The following is a 16,605-nucleotide window of genomic DNA, read 5'->3' on the forward strand; positions in this document are numbered from 1 at the left end:
ATACTGTTTTATTTTAATTATACATTCAGATTTTTTTCTGAAAATGTATTACTTACATTTTACACTTTCATACCAATAGTAAATGCCCCCGCAATAAATGAGGGTTCTCAAGGCGTTAATGAGGGCTGCGAACTGCAAGGTAACTATATTATGTGATCTTTACTTCTCTTTAATCTGTATTATTGAATGCTAAATGTGTATTAATTCTTTTTGAAAAACTTTTCTTTCTGTTTTATATATATATATATATATATGTAGATGCAGCATTACTAGTTACACAGCCAGGGTTTGTAACACAGAATACCTCTACAAAATCTTCAAGACTTAGTCTTAGTCGGAAACGAAAGCAGTCCCGTTCTATTACCCGTGATAAAAGGGTATGCCCTGACAATGCACTAGTCTCTGATGTGCAACCTCGGGATACCACCACAGATTTCATTAAAACAGTTGGTAAGTGTGATTATGTAGCTAAATATTCGATGTTTAAATACTGTTGTGTTGTAGTATAATAATCTTACTGTATTTAAAACAGATTTCTATACAGAAAACCTGTTAGGAGCTGGTGATGTCACAAATTCATGGTCTGCAGCGTTGGCAAGTGTCTCAGAAGCTAACGGTGATGCGATAGTGCCGGTAGCTACTACCGTACTGACATCTTCTTTGGACTCGCAGACATCTGCGGCGGTTAATCTGCCACGTGTGGTTGGAGCCCGTGGCGAGGATGAATCTTCTATGATTTTTGAAACATCTCTACCTGCAAATCAGGAACATTTCAATAATGAGTTATTGCTGGAATTGATAGCGCAAGTGAGAAGACTGACTGAAGACGTCGCATCCATAAATTCAAGGTGTACAGCTCAAGAGGCATTGCTGAGAAGCCTGGCAGAAGGCATCGCTGCCATAATTTCATGGGCTAAAGATCAACAGGTGTTAACCAGACTTATATTTGAAGCTCACCAGAAGACTTCTGAAGAACAAAACTTGGTGAACAGACTGCTGCTTGATCGATTGGTGAACATTGAAAAAGTCCAGAGAAAGGAATTCGATCTACAGGGAGGTACGGTAATTCTACTTCAACAAGTTAAAGATGCTGTTTCACACAATAATGGTTTATAGTTGAAATAAGTGTTGTTTTTGCTGGGTTTTTCCTACCATTTTGCGGTGCTGTTTTTAAATGTGTTTTTTAAATATGTTTTGGTTATTTTTGTGATGCTGGGTTTTTTTTTTACTATTTTGCAATGCTGTTTTTAAATGTGTGTTTTTAAATATGTTTTGGTTATTTTGGTGATGCTGGTTTATAGTTGAAATACGTGTTGTTGATGGGTTTTTATACTATTTTGTGATACTGGTTTATTTTTTTTTGGATTGCTAGTTTTATTATGGTTAAGAGAAATTTAAGTGTTTTATCTTTTTGTTTGGCTATATCGGCATTGGCTAACGTTAATTTGTAATGCTATTTTGGGCATAATCAGAGAATATATCTGTGTAATCCTGGAGAAGTTCTAAATATTATTGAAAATGGCTGGTAAAAGAGTGCGTTCAGATGATGATTTACATAGTTGTCCAGAAATACCTAATGTAAGGGCTAGGCATGAGGCTGAGACTGAAATGTTTGCTGCTGCACAAGACCAATTACTTGAAAGGGTAAACGAAATGATTCGGACATATCCACATCAGAGTTTAGAACCTGTGCCTGCGAGGGTAGACCAAACATACGAACAAATAAGTGAAAGGCAAAATGAAATGATTCGGACATATGAACAAAGATTTGAAACAAATTTGTCACAAACAGGTTATGGTGTAGTAAATCCTACCGATAATTCTAATACGGCAGACACCCTTACGGGTCTAAGTCAGAGTGACGTGGACACGCTAGTGCGTGATGGAGGGACAGTAAGTGATTACACAATAGTCCCGAGACCCTATTTTAACGGTCTAGAAATCCACAGAAATCTAAATTTGCGCGAGATCATAACCACAGATTTGGCAGCGTACACTATATTTGTCCAAAATATTCTGTCGGAAATGGTTTCATTCTCTAGAGATATAGGAGGTGAGGGATCCTACATTAATATCAGTCTTAAAGGCCCAAGTCTCAAATCTGACGTTAACACTATACTGTGTCCCGGTAACGACTATGATGAAAATCGTTTTATCGAACAGTTTGAATCGGTTGCACAAAGTAATGAACAGATGTTGGCGGATGACAGTTTGCAACTGCATGTATCAATAGCAAGAAGTATGAATGGAGGGGTTCGTAGGAAGATTACAGATATAGCCCATGATGAAGTGATTAAGAAAAAAAGGATGTGTTTGTTCTCACCTACCAACTTTACAAACAATCTGTGTTTTGCAATATGTTTAGCATACTTTCTTGAACCCCATGCAGAGTATGAGGAGTTAGAACGTATGGCTGTGGATATACAGACTGCTGCAGGTCTAACCCCTCAAGACTGTGTGGGCTTTAATCACATTACAAAGTTTGAGAGTGTGATGAAAGTGAAGATTGTGGTGTTTTACAGGTCAAGTGAGGGTGTGTTAGAGCATCATAAGACACATGATGAGCCCCATAAAAAGACAGTGTTTTTGTACTTGCATGATGCCCATTATCACTTGATAACTCGTATTAAGGCATTTGTTGGATCATCGTATGTCTGCGAGCACTGTTACAAGGGGTACACAAACAGACAGGGTCACGATTGCAAATATACATGTTCTGTATGTAATGACAGTAGGTGTTACAAACATGCTAAAAAGACAATACACTGTCCAGACTGTTTGAGAATTTGTAAATCGCAATATTGCTTTGATGCCCATAAAAAACCCTCTGCTGCTGCATTTGGGAGATCGCCCTGTGATATCACCAAATACTGCGTTAAATGCGGTAGACGGTACCATGTGGCAGCAAGTAAACCTGACCAGGAACATGAATGTCCCGCAGATTGTTGCTACTATTGTGGTGAGGATGTAAGTCACGATGGTGAACATGAATGTTTCATACATCCTATATCTGTTGAAGAGGTTGAGGATTGCTACATATTTTATGACTTTGAAACCCGTTGTGATAATGGTAAGCATGTTGCTAATTATGTCTGTGCCATGACCTTTAGCGGTGAGAAATTTGAAAGTGCAGGTGAAGGGTGTGTAGAGAACTTCGTTCGCAGATTCCGACAGCCAAGATATAAAAACCACACATTTGTGGCTCACAATGGGGCAGGTTTTGACAACTTCTTAGTCCTAGAGTATTTCTGCAGGGAGGGTCTCAAACTTAACATTATCATGCAAGGCTGTAGATTGACCTTCATGTACGATGAGACTTACAAACAACGATTCATTGACTCGTTCAGTTTTATGCCTATGGCATTGTCAAAGACACCTGCAGCCTTTAATTTGACCAGTACAGAGAAGGGTTACTTCCCCCATCTCTTCAATACATTGCAGAATCAAAACTATGTAGGACCATATCCCACAAAAAACTACTACGGCTATGCCACAATGACTGATAGTGCCAGGCTAAAGTTTGATCAATGGTATGACACACTTGAAGGGAAGGTTTTTGACTTCAGAAAAGAGATTGGATTGTACTGTATGAACGATGTTGTCTTACTTCGGGATGCATGTATTAAGTACAGGAAAGAGTTCATTGCATGTACAGAGATAGACCCCTTCAGATTTACGACTTTAGCATCATGTTGTATGGGTGTGTTCAAAACACACTTTCTAAAACCTGCTACTATAGCTCTGACCCATAACAATGCATACATACATCAGCACAAGACATTCTCGAATGCTTCGATTGAGTGGCTTGAATATGTGAAAAAGACACGTGATGTCGACATGCATCATGCTCTGAATCACGGTGAGATGAAAATTGGTAATCTCTTCCTCGATGGATTTTATGTCCAAAGCAATGGTGTGCAGAAAGGTTTGGAATATGCGGGATGCTGGTTCCACGGGTGTAAGTCTTGTTTTAAACCTGACAGCATAAATGAACAGTCCAAAATACCACATGGAGCCCTCTATCGTGCGTTTATCGACAGAAATGAGGTTTTGAAAAAATCCTACAATATTGACCTGGAGGTGATGTGGGAGTGTCAGTGGCGAAAGCTTAAACAGACCGACCCGGATGTGATGAGTTTTATGTCTACCTATTCTGCACCAGAAAGACTGAAACCACGTGATGCTCTGTTTGGTGGCCGTACAAATGCTTACAAGCTGTACCACAAAGCTGCAGAGGGGGAGAGAATTAGCTATGTTGATTTCACAAGTCTATATCCTTTTGTGCAGTCTCGAAAACCCTACCCCATTGGCCATCCTGAAATAATCTTCAAGGACTTTCAAGACCTTGAAAATTATTTCGGGCTTGTTAAGGCTACAGTCCTTCCTCCCAGAAAGTTGCTCCATCCTGTGTTACCATACAGGAGTTGTGGTAAGCTGATGTTTCCTTTATGTCGTACCTGTGTGGATGAGCAATGCAAAATCATGCCTTGTACACACACAGATGAGGAAAGAGCAATTTCTGGGACATGGGTGAGCCTTGAATTGTTAAAGGCCATTGAAAAGGGCTATGTAGTCGTGAAAATTGATGAGGTGTGGCATTTTCCTCAAACGTCTGACAAACTGTTTTGCGACTATGTGAAAACATTTTTACAGTTTAAACAGCAGGCCTCTGGTTATCCGTCACATGTAATCACAAAGGCAGATAAACAGGCATACATTGATGACTATTACCAGAAAGAGGATATTCAGCTCGATCCTGAAAAGATCTGCAATAATCCCGCCCGTCGCTCGATCAACAAATTGTTGCTTAATTCGTTGTGGGGGAGATTCTCTCTCAGAGAGAACATGCCTAATTGCAAGCTTTTGAAAAAAGCTCAAGATTTTTCTCAGTACATCTTTGGATGTCAGTACGAAGTAACATTTTTCAGGTTTGTGTCTGACACAATTGCATTGGTGCAATACAAACATGCAGAGGGGTCCTCTTACGAGACCCGAGATGTTAATGTGTTTATCGGTGCATTCACGACGGCACATGCACGGTTGGAGTTGTACAACCTTATGGATAGGTTGGGCGATAGACTCTTGTATGGGGATACAGATAGTGTTATCTATGTCTCAAGAGATGGAGATTGGGAACCTCCATTGGGACCTTATTTAGGGGATCTCACTAATGAACTTGATTCTGACGATACCATTACAGAGTTTTGTTCCGCAGGTCCTAAAACATATGGTTACCGGACTGCAAAACAACACATATGTCTCAAGGCTAAGGGCGTAACGCAAACAGCCGAGAACTCTAAAGTTATCACACTACAGTCTTTAATAGGCCTTGTTGACGATTTTGTAGCATCATCTGAAAGCACTCGGCAACTCCTGGCCCACACTGACACCATTGTCAGAAATAAAAAGAATTTCACACTGAAAAACAAGTCAGTTGTTAAGAAGTTTCGTGTCGTTTATGACAAAAGAATATTGATGAAAGATTACACGTCGAGACCGTTCGGATATTGATCATGACTTATGCTTATCGGGGTATGCAAGGTACAGAGGGGTTTGATTTCAGAATTCAACATCCTTTCTCCATGATAATTGCAGGGCCCTCATGCTCTGGAAAGACATTCTTTGTTAAAATGCTGTTACAAAACGCTGAGAAAATTGTTTCTAAAAATATTAAAAAATTTGTTTTGTTGGGTGGAAACAAAGAGTCGTCGTTTAGATTCTGTGGAATTCCTTCAATAAATTTAATGTCAAACATTTTCATCAAATCATCATACATTGGCTGCCAACAATCATAAATTAACACAATATTTTCAATATTTTTAGAAACAATTTTCTCAGCGTTTTGTAACAGCATTTTAACAAAGAATGTCTTTCCAGAGCATGAGGGCCCTGCAATTATCATGGAGAAAGGATGTTGAATTCTGAAATCAAACCCCTCTGTACCTTGCATACCCCGATAAGCATAAGTCATGATCAATATCCGAACGGTCTCGACGTGTAATCTTTCATCAATATTCTTTTGTCATAAACGACACGAAACTTCTTAACAACTGACTTGTTTTTCAGTGTGAAATTCTTTTTATTTCTGACAATGGTGTCAGTGTGGGCCAGGAGTTGCCGAGTGCTTTCAGATGATGCTACAAAATCGTCAACAAGGCCTATTAAAGACTGTAGTGTGATAACTTTAGAGTTCTCGGCTGTTTGCGTTACGCCCTTAGCCTTGAGACATATGTGTTGTTTTGCAGTCCGGTAACCATATGTTTTAGGACCTGCGGAACAAAACTCTGTAATGGTATCGTCAGAATCAAGTTCATTAGTGAGATCCCCTAAATAAGGTCCCAATGGAGGTTCCCAATCTCCATCTCTTGAGACATAGATAACACTATCTGTATCCCCATACAAGAGTCTATCGCCCAACCTATCCATAAGGTTGTACAACTCCAACCGTGCATGTGCCGTCGTGAATGCACCGATAAACACATTAACATCTCGGGTCTCGTAAGAGGACCCCTCTGCATGTTTGTATTGCACCAATGCAATTGTGTCAGACACAAACCTGAAAAATGTTACTTCGTACTGACATCCAAAGATGTACTGAGAAAAATCTTGAGCTTTTTTCAAAAGCTTGCAATTAGGCATGTTCTCTCTGAGAGAGAATCTCCCCCACAACGAATTAAGCAACAATTTGTTGATCGAGCGACGGGCGGGATTATTGCAGATCTTTTCAGGATCGAGCTGAATATCCTCTTTCTGGTAATAGTCATCAATGTATGCCTGTTTATCTGCCTTTGTGATTACATGTGACGGATAACCAGAGGCCTGCTGTTTAAACTGTAAAAATGTTTTCACATAGTCGCAAAACAGTTTGTCAGACGTTTGAGGAAAATGCCACACCTCATCAATTTTCACGACTACATAGCCCTTTTCAATGGCCTTTAACAATTCAAGGCTCACCCATGTCCCAGAAATTGCTCTTTCCTCATCTGTGTGTGTACAAGGCATGATTTTGCATTGCTCATCCACACAGGTACGACATAAAGGAAACATCAGCTTACCACAACTCCTGTATGGTAACACAGGATGGAGCAACTTTCTGGGAGGAAGGACTGTAGCCTTAACAAGCCCGAAATAATTTTCAAGGTCTTGAAAGTCCTTGAAGATTATTTCAGGATGGCCAATGGGGTAGGGTTTTCGAGACTGCACAAAAGGATATAGACTTGTGAAATCAACATAGCTAATTCTCTCCCCCTCTGCAGCTTTGTGGTACAGCTTGTAAGCATTTGTACGGCCACCAAACAGAGCATCACGTGGTTTCAGTCTTTCTGGTGCAGAATAGGTAGACATAAAACTCATCACATCCGGGTCGGTCTGTTTAAGCTTTCGCCACTGACACTCCCACATCACCTCCAGGTCAATATTGTAGGATTTTTTCAAAACCTCATTTCTGTCGATAAACGCACGATAGAGGGCTCCATGTGGTATTTTGGACTGTTCATTTATGCTGTCAGGTTTAAAACAAGACTTACACCCGTGGAACCAGCATCCCGCATATTCCAAACCTTTCTGCACACCATTGCTTTGGACATAAAATCCATCGAGGAAGAGATTACCAATTTTCATCTCACCGTGATTCAGAGCATGATGCATGTCGACATCACGTGTCTTTTTCACATATTCAAGCCACTCAATCGAAGCATTCGAGAATGTCTTGTGCTGATGTATGTATGCATTGTTATGGGTCAGAGCTATAGTAGCAGGTTTTAGAAAGTGTGTTTTGAACACACCCATACAACATGATGCTAAAGTCGTAAATCTGAAGGGGTCTATCTCTGTACATGCAATGAACTCTTTCCTGTACTTAATACATGCATCCCGAAGTAAGACAACATCGTTCATACAGTACAATCCAATCTCTTTTCTGAAGTCAAAAACCTTCCCTTCAAGTGTGTCATACCATTGATCAAACTTTAGCCTGGCACTATCAGTCATTGTGGCATAGCCGTAGTAGTTTTTTGTGGGATATGGTCCTACATAGTTTTGATTCTGCAATGTATTGAAGAGATGGGGGAAGTAACCCTTCTCTGTACTGGTCAAATTAAAGGCTGCAGGTGTCTTTGACAATGCCATAGGCATAAAACTGAACGAGTCAATGAATCGTTGTTTGTAAGTCTCATCGTACATGAAGGTCAATCTACAGCCTTGCATGATAATGTTAAGTTTGAGACCCTCCCTGCAGAAATACTCTAGGACTAAGAAGTTGTCAAAACCTGCCCCATTGTGAGCCACAAATGTGTGGTTTTTATATCTTGGCTGTCGGAATCTGCGAACGAAGTTCTCTACACACCCTTCACCTGCACTTTCAAATTTCTCACCGCTAAAGGTCATGGCACAGACATAATTAGCAACATGCTTACCATTATCACAACGGGTTTCAAAGTCATAAAATATGTAGCAATCCTCAACCTCTTCAACAGATATAGGATGTATGAAACATTCATGTTCACCATCGTGACTTACATCCTCACCACAATAGTAGCAACAATCTGCGGGACATTCATGTTCCTGGTCAGGTTTACTTGCTGCCACATGGTACCGTCTACCGCATTTAACGCAGTATTTGGTGATATCACAGGGCGATCTCCCAAATGCAGCAGCAGAGGGTTTTTTATGGGCATCAAAGCAATATTGCGATTTACAAATTCTCAAACAGTCTGGACAGTGTATTGTCTTTTTAGCATGTTTGTAACACCTACTGTCATTACATACAGAACATGTATATTTGCAATCGTGACCCTGTCTGTTTGTGTACCCCTTGTAACAGTGCTCGCAGACATACGATGATCCAACAAATGCCTTAATACGAGTTATCAAGTGATAATGGGCATCATGCAAGTACAAAAACACTGTCTTTTTATGGGGCTCATCATGTGTCTTATGATGCTCTAACACACCCTCACTTGACCTGTAAAACACCACAATCTTCACTTTCATCACACTCTCAAACTTTGTAATGTGATTAAAGCCCACACAGTCTTGAGGGGTTAGACCTGCAGCAGTCTGTATATCCACAGCCATACGTTCTAACTCCTCATACTCTGCATGGGGTTCAAGAAAGTATGCTAAACATATTGCAAAACACAGATTGTTTGTAAAGTTGGTAGGTGAGAACAAACACATCCTTTTTTTCTTAATCACTTCATCATGGGCTATATCTGTAATCTTCCTACGAACCCCTCCATTCATACTTCTTGCTATTGATACATGCAGTTGCAAACTGTCATCCGCCAACATCTGTTCATTACTTTGTGCAACCGATTCAAACTGTTCGATAAAACGATTTTCATCATAGTCGTTACCGGGACACAGTATAGTGTTAACGTCAGATTTGAGACTTGGGCCTTTAAGACTGATATTAATGTAGGATCCCTCACCTCCTATATCTCTAGAGAATGAAACCATTTCCGACAGAATATTTTGGACAAATATAGTGTACGCTGCCAAATCTGTGGTTATGATCTCGCGCAAATTTAGATTTCTGTGGATTTCTAGACCGTTAAAATAGGGTCTCGGGACTATTGTGTAATCACTTACTGTCCCTCCATCACGCACTAGCGTGTCCACGTCACTCTGACTTAGACCCGTAAGGGTGTCTGCCGTATTAGAATTATCGGTAGGATTTACTACACCATAACCTGTTTGTGACAAATTTGTTTCAAATCTTTGTTCATATGTCCGAATCATTTCATTTTGCCTTTCACTTATTTGTTCGTATGTTTGGTCTACCCTCGCAGGCACAGGTTCTAAACTCTGATGTGGATATGTCCGAATCATTTCGTTTACCCTTTCAAGTAATTGGTCTTGTGCAGCAGCAAACATTTCAGTCTCAGCCTCATGCCTAGCCCTTACATTAGGTATTTCTGGACAACTATGTAAATCATCATCTGAACGCACTCTTTTACCAGCCATTTTCAATAATATTTAGAACTTCTCCAGGATTACACAGATATATTCTCTGATTATGCCCAAAATAGCATTACAAATTAACGTTAGCCAATGCCGATATAGCCAAACAAAAAGATAAAACACTTAAATTTCTCTTAACCATAATAAAACTAGCAATCCAAAAAAAAATAAACCAGTATCACAAAATAGTATAAAAACCCATCAACAACACGTATTTCAACTATAAACCAGCATCACCAAAATAACCAAAACATATTTAAAAACACACATTTAAAAACAGCATTGCAAAATAGTAAAAAAAAAACCCAGCATCACAAAAATAACCAAAACATATTTAAAAAACACATTTAAAAACAGCACCGCAAAATGGTAGGAAAAACCCAGCAAAAACAACACTTATTTCAACTATAAACCATTATTGTGTGAAACAGCATCTTTAACTTGTTGAAGTAGAATTACCGTACCTCCCTGTAGATCGAATTCCTTTCTCTGGACTTTTTCAATGTTCACCAATCGATCAAGCAGCAGTCTGTTCACCAAGTTTTGTTCTTCAGAAGTCTTCTGGTGAGCTTCAAATATAAGTCTGGTTAACACCTGTTGATCTTTAGCCCATGAAATTATGGCAGCGATGCCTTCTGCCAGGCTTCTCAGCAATGCCTCTTGAGCTGTACACCTTGAATTTATGGATGCGACGTCTTCAGTCAGTCTTCTCACTTGCGCTATCAATTCCAGCAATAACTCATTATTGAAATGTTCCTGATTTGCAGGTAGAGATGTTTCAAAAATCATAGAAGATTCATCCTCGCCACGGGCTCCAACCACACGTGGCAGATTAACCGCCGCAGATGTCTGCGAGTCCAAAGAAGATGTCAGTACGGTAGTAGCTACCGGCACTATCGCATCACCGTTAGCTTCTGAGACACTTGCCAACGCTGCAGACCATGAATTTGTGACATCACCAGCTCCTAACAGGTTTTCTGTATAGAAATCTGTTTTAAATACAGTAAGATTATTATACTACAACACAACAGTATTTAAACATCGAATATTTAGCTACATAATCACACTTACCAACTGTTTTAATGAAATCTGTGGTGGTATCCCGAGGTTGCACATCAGAGACTAGTGCATTGTCAGGGCATACCCTTTTATCACGGGTAATAGAACGGGACTGCTTTCGTTTCCGACTAAGACTAAGTCTTGAAGATTTTGTAGAGGTATTCTGTGTTACAAACCCTGGCTGTGTAACTAGTAATGCTGCATCTACATATATATATATATATATAAAACAGAAAGAAAAGTTTTTCAAAAAGAATTAATACACATTTAGCATTCAATAATACAGATTAAAGAGAAGTAAAGATCACATAATATAGTTACCTTGCAGTTCGCAGCCCTCATTAACGCCTTGAGAACCCTCATTTATTGCGGGGGCATTTACTATTGGTATGAAAGTGTAAAATGTAAGTAATACATTTTCAGAAAAAAATCTGAATGTATAATTAAAATAAAACAGTATTACCTTGTAGATCGCTGTTCCTAGTGTCGCTTTGCTCTTCAACATTTATCAAAGTAGAATTCACTAATTTGGAATAAAATGTGTAGAATAAAATATACATATATAATATATAAATGTATTTATATAATCATTCAGGAAATTCCTTGCAAATATACTTAAAACACTTACAAAGTTGGTCGATCTGGTCAAAATGATGGTATGTGGGCTGCTTTTTAAAAATTCCTGCATCGTATACATATACATTTAAAAGCCTGTTAAATGTTAAAATAAAATAAGACTGTTTTTACAAATGAAGATAACTTGGTATATCAAACTTGATAAATAAACATATAAAGCAAAATTACTTACCGGTGAGTCCTGAGTCCATTGTTTGAAAAATAAAACAAGGCCGCTTTAAAATAACCGAGAGAAAAGAGATGTCCTCGCGAAAATCAGTTACTGCTGTAAGGGTCCAAATGAGAATCCGGCCTTTTGAACTACGGAGGCGGGGCTTACCATACTCAGGAGGCCGTACCCCACATATTTGCATGGCACAAAACCCGCCCTATATTTTATTTGGTTATTTTTTTAAACCTTTTACAAATAAGGTTATCAACTATAAATATAAGCTTCTCTAGTAAATACTTATACATTTATAATGTAAAGAACATATCTTCATGAAAACCGATGGGAAAATGAATGAACTAGACAAGCCTGTAGTTAAAAGTATAATTACTCATCACTGTTAAAAGAATAATTTTATTTTTAATCATACATTTAATATATTAACATTTTAAACAGTATAAGACAAATGACATTACATTTCACCCTCACATACTTATAGCGATATGTATACAATTTTATTTGTGTAGACATCTAAAGCACAAAAGAATAAGCAATGCTATACTTAAATCTACTTTTTAATTAAATTACATTTAAACACTACAAATCAATAGAGTTGTTTTTCCCAAGAAAATTATGTGTGTGTGTGTGTGTGTGTGTGTGTGTGTGTGTGTGTGTGTGTGTGTGTGTGTGTGTTATGAAAGGGATGATTTAAATATCAAGCAAGGACCGTTTGGTATGTGTAGCCCCATAAGTCTACACGCCCTAGCATTGTTCTGAAACATTGATCTAACGATCCATACAGGATGAAGACGACTGTATTGGTTGTATTTAAATATCAAGCAAGGACCGTTTAGTATGTACAGTCATCAAGTCTGCAGGCCCTAGCATTGTTCTGAAACGTTGATCTAACGAGCCATACAGGATGAAGACGTCTGTATGGTTGTATTTAAATATCAAGCAAGGGCCAATTGCTATGTGCAGTCGTCAAGTCTGCAGGACCTAGCATTGTTCTGAAACGTTGATCTAACGAGCCATACAGGATGAAGACGACTGTATTGGCTGTATTTAAATATCATGCAAGGGCCGTTTGGTATGTGTAGCCCCATAAGTCTACACGCCCTAGCATCGTTCTGAAACATTGATCTAACGACCTAGCGCCTTGCTTCCATACAGGCTGAAGAAGGTACAGACTGTATTGGTTGTATTTAAATATCATGCAGGGACAAGAGACTACATGTCTGCAGGGAAAATGTCTTAACACCTAACCCGAGATCCTAAACTTTTATTCTATTGAACTATACCGACGTATCAGAGGTCTTGGAGTGAGACCCCGGATAGACGATGATGATGGGCTTGGAAGGAAAGATTTACATTACAACTTTCAAGACAGGAAGACAACAGCTTATTCAATTGACCTCCTAACCGGTACCTCTTTTAAAAAACCAACCTAAATACTATTACAACTTATTTTATTTGACATTGATTCTTCATCATGTCTTCTTATTTCTTTAATCATGTGTATTAATTTAATCACAGACATTATGCTTAAAACCAAAACATTCTGACAAACATATTTCTAACTTGTCTTTTTTACTGTCTTCTGATTTCTTTAAACACTCACGTATGAGAGGGGAGGCGTGAAACAACAGAGACTATAGGACACCTGGATAAACATCATTTCCTGAACAACTTCCTGAGTATAAACATCAGTTACCGCCATAAAATTTTATTACAGGAAGCAAACAACTCATAAGGTGACAAATTTCACACCTAGGTGTTAGGTCGTAAATCAAGGTCATAAATCAAATTTTTTGACACATGGTGCATCATATTTTCTTCTATCCAGCTTGAAATGTGGAAATCTCTTTGAAAAATGCTTTTCTGAGCTGGAAATGCCTTTAAACGACATTTCTCATCATAAGAATGCTCCTGAAGTCATTTTAGGCAGATTTGGGCACTTTTGCTTGAAATGTCACAATCTGACTTGAAATGTTGAAATCTCTTGGCAAACTGCTTTTCTGAGCTGGAAATGCCTTTAAGCGACATTTCTCATCATAAGAATGCTCCTGAAGGCATTTTAGGCAGATTTGGGCACTTTTGCATGAAAAGTCACACTCCAACATGAAATGTTGAAATCTCTTTGCAAAATGCTTTTATGAGCTGGAAATGCCTTTAAACGACATTTCTCATCATAAGAATGCTCCTGAAGGCATTTTAGGCAGATTTGGGCACTTTTGCATGAAAAGTCACAATCCAACTTGAAATGTCGAAATCTCTTTGAAAAATGCTTTTCTGAGCTGGAAATGCCTTTACACGACATTTCTCATCATAAGAATGCTCCTGAAGGCATCTTAGGCAGATTTGGGCACTTTTGCATGAAATGTCACAATCCAACTTGAAATGTCGAAATATCTTTGCAAAATGCTTTTTTTGAGCTGGAAATGCCTTTAAACGACAATTCTCATCATAAGAATGCTCCTGAAGGCATTTTAGGCAGAATTGGGCACTTTTGCATGAAAAGTCACAATCCAATTTGAAATGTGGAAATCTCTTTGCAAAATGCTTTTCTGAGCTGGAAATGCCTTTAAACGACATTTCTCATCATAAGAATGCTCCTGAAGGCATTTTAGGCAGAATTGGGCACTTTTGCATGAAAAGTCACAATCCAGCTTGAAATGTGGAAATCTCTTTGCAAAATGCTTTTCTGAGCTGGAAATGCCTTTAAACGACATTTCTCATCATAAGAATGCTCCTGTAGGCATTTTAGGCAGAATTGGGCACTTTTACATGAAAAGTCACAAATCAAATTGAAATGTGGAAATCTCTTTGCAAAATGCTTTTCTGAGCTGGAAATGCCTTTAAACGACATTTCTCATCATAAGAATGCTTCTGAAGGCATTTAAGGCAGAATTGGGCACTTTTGCATGAATAGTCACAATCCGACTTGAAATGTGGAAATCTCTTTGCAAAATGCTTTTCTCAGCTGGAAATGCCTTTAAACGACATTTCTTATCATAAGAATGCTCCTGAAGACATTTTAGGCAGAATTGGGCACTTTTGCATGAAAAGTCACAATCCAGCTTGAAATGTGGAAATCTCTTTGCAAAATGCTTTTCTGAGCTGGAAATGCCTTTAAACGACATTTCTCATCATAAGAATGCTCCTGTAGGCATTTTAGGCAGAATTGGGCACTTTTACATGAAAAGTCACAAATCAAATTGAAATGTGGAAATCTCTTTGCAAAATGCTTTTCTGAGCTGGAAATGCCTTTAAACGACATTTCTCATCATAAGAATGCTTCTGAAGGCATTTAAGGCAGAATTGGGCACTTTTGCATGAAAAGTCACAATCCGACTTGAAATGTCGAAATCTCTTTGAAAAATACTTTTCTGAGCTGGAATTGCCTTTAAACGACATTTCTCATCATATGAATGCTCCTGAAGGCATTTTAGGCAGAATTGGGCACTTTTGCATGAAAAGTCACAATCCAGCTTGAAATGTGGAAATCTCTTTGAAAAATGCTTTTCTGAGCTGGAAATGCCTTTAAACGACATTTCTCATCATAAGAATGCTCCTGAAGTCATTTTAGGCAGATTTGGGCACTTTTGCTTGAAATGTCACAATCTGACTTGAAATGTTGAAATCTCTTGGCAAACTGCTTTTCTGAGCTGGAAATGCCTTTAAGCGACATTTCTCATCATAAGAATGCTCCTGAAGGCATTTTAGGCAGATTTGGGCACTTTTGCATGAAAAGTCACACTCCAACATGAAATGTTGAAATCTCTTTGCAAAATGCTTTTATGAGCTGGAAATGCCTTTAAACGACATTTCTCATCATAAGAATGCTCCTGAAGGCATTTTAGGCAGATTTGGGCACTTTTGCATGAAAAGTCACAATCCAACTTGAAATGTCGAAATCTCTTTGAAAAATGCTTTTCTGAGCTGGAAATGCCTTTACACGACATTTCTCATCATAAGAATGCTCCTGAAGGCATCTTAGGCAGAATTGGGCACTTTTGCATGAAAAGTCACAATCCAACTTGAAATGTCGAAATCTCTTTGAAAAATGTTTTTTTGAGCTGGAAATGCCTTTAAACGACATTTCTCATTATAAGAATGCACCTGAAGGCATTTTAGGCAGTTGGGCATTTTTGCATGAAAAGTCACAATCCAACATGAAATGTCGAAATCTCTTTGAAAAATGCTTTTCTGAGCTGGAAATGCCTTTAAACGACATTTCTCATCATAAGAATGCTCCTGAAGGCATCTTAGGCAGAATTGGGCACTTTTGCATGAAAAGTCACAATCCAACTTGAAATGTCGAAATCTCTTTGAAAAATGTTTTTTTTGAGCTGGAAATGCCTTTAAACGACATTTCTCATTATAAGAATGCACCTGAAGGCATTTTAGGCAGTTGGGCATTTTTGCATGAAAAGTCACAATCCAACCTGAAATGTTGAAATCGCTTGAAAAATTCTTTTCTGAGCTGGAAATGCCTTTAAACTACATTTCTCATCATAAGAATGCTCCTGAAGGCATTTTAGGCAGAATTGGGCACTTTTGCATGAAAAGTCACAATCCAACTTAAAATGTCGAAATCTCTTTGAAAAATGCTTTTCTGAGCTGGAAATGCCTTTAAACGACATTTCTCATCATAAAAATGCACCTGAAGGCATTTTAGGCAGTTGGGCATTTTTGCATGAAAAGTCACAATCCAACATGAAATGTCGAAATCTCTTTGAAAAATGCTTTTCTGAGCTGGAAATGCCTTTAAACGACATTTCTCATCATAAGAATGC

The 16,605-nt window shown here is 38.5% G+C and overlaps 2 protein-coding genes across 2 annotated transcripts in view; one reads left to right on the plus strand and one right to left on the minus strand.

The window, feature by feature from the left end:
• The window catches only part of LOC141282372 (uncharacterized), an 88,434-nt gene extending 87,318 nt beyond the window's left edge, over window positions 1-1,116 (plus strand). The window contains exons 4-6 of the mRNA XM_073815128.1: window positions 80-139; window positions 259-450; window positions 533-1,116. Coding sequence (XP_073671229.1) covers window positions 80-139; window positions 259-450; window positions 533-1,116 — 836 coding nt within the window. The remainder of the gene's footprint in view (window positions 1-79; window positions 140-258; window positions 451-532) is intronic.
• A 9,252-nt stretch (window positions 1,117-10,368) lies between these two features.
• Window positions 10,369-11,759, minus strand: LOC135785525 (uncharacterized; the record flags this gene model as incomplete). Its single annotated transcript, XM_073815129.1, has 5 exons — window positions 10,369-10,952; window positions 11,035-11,226; window positions 11,344-11,403; window positions 11,486-11,545; window positions 11,651-11,759. Coding segments are annotated over 5 exons (1,005 nt in total), but the record flags the coding sequence as incomplete, so codon positions are not given.
• Between the last annotated feature and the right edge of the window lie 4,846 nt (window positions 11,760-16,605).

The sequence above is a fragment of the Paramisgurnus dabryanus genome, chromosome 6 (genome assembly GCF_030506205.2).
Source record: "Paramisgurnus dabryanus chromosome 6, PD_genome_1.1, whole genome shotgun sequence".
Taxonomy (NCBI): Eukaryota; Metazoa; Chordata; class Actinopteri; order Cypriniformes; family Cobitidae; genus Paramisgurnus; species Paramisgurnus dabryanus.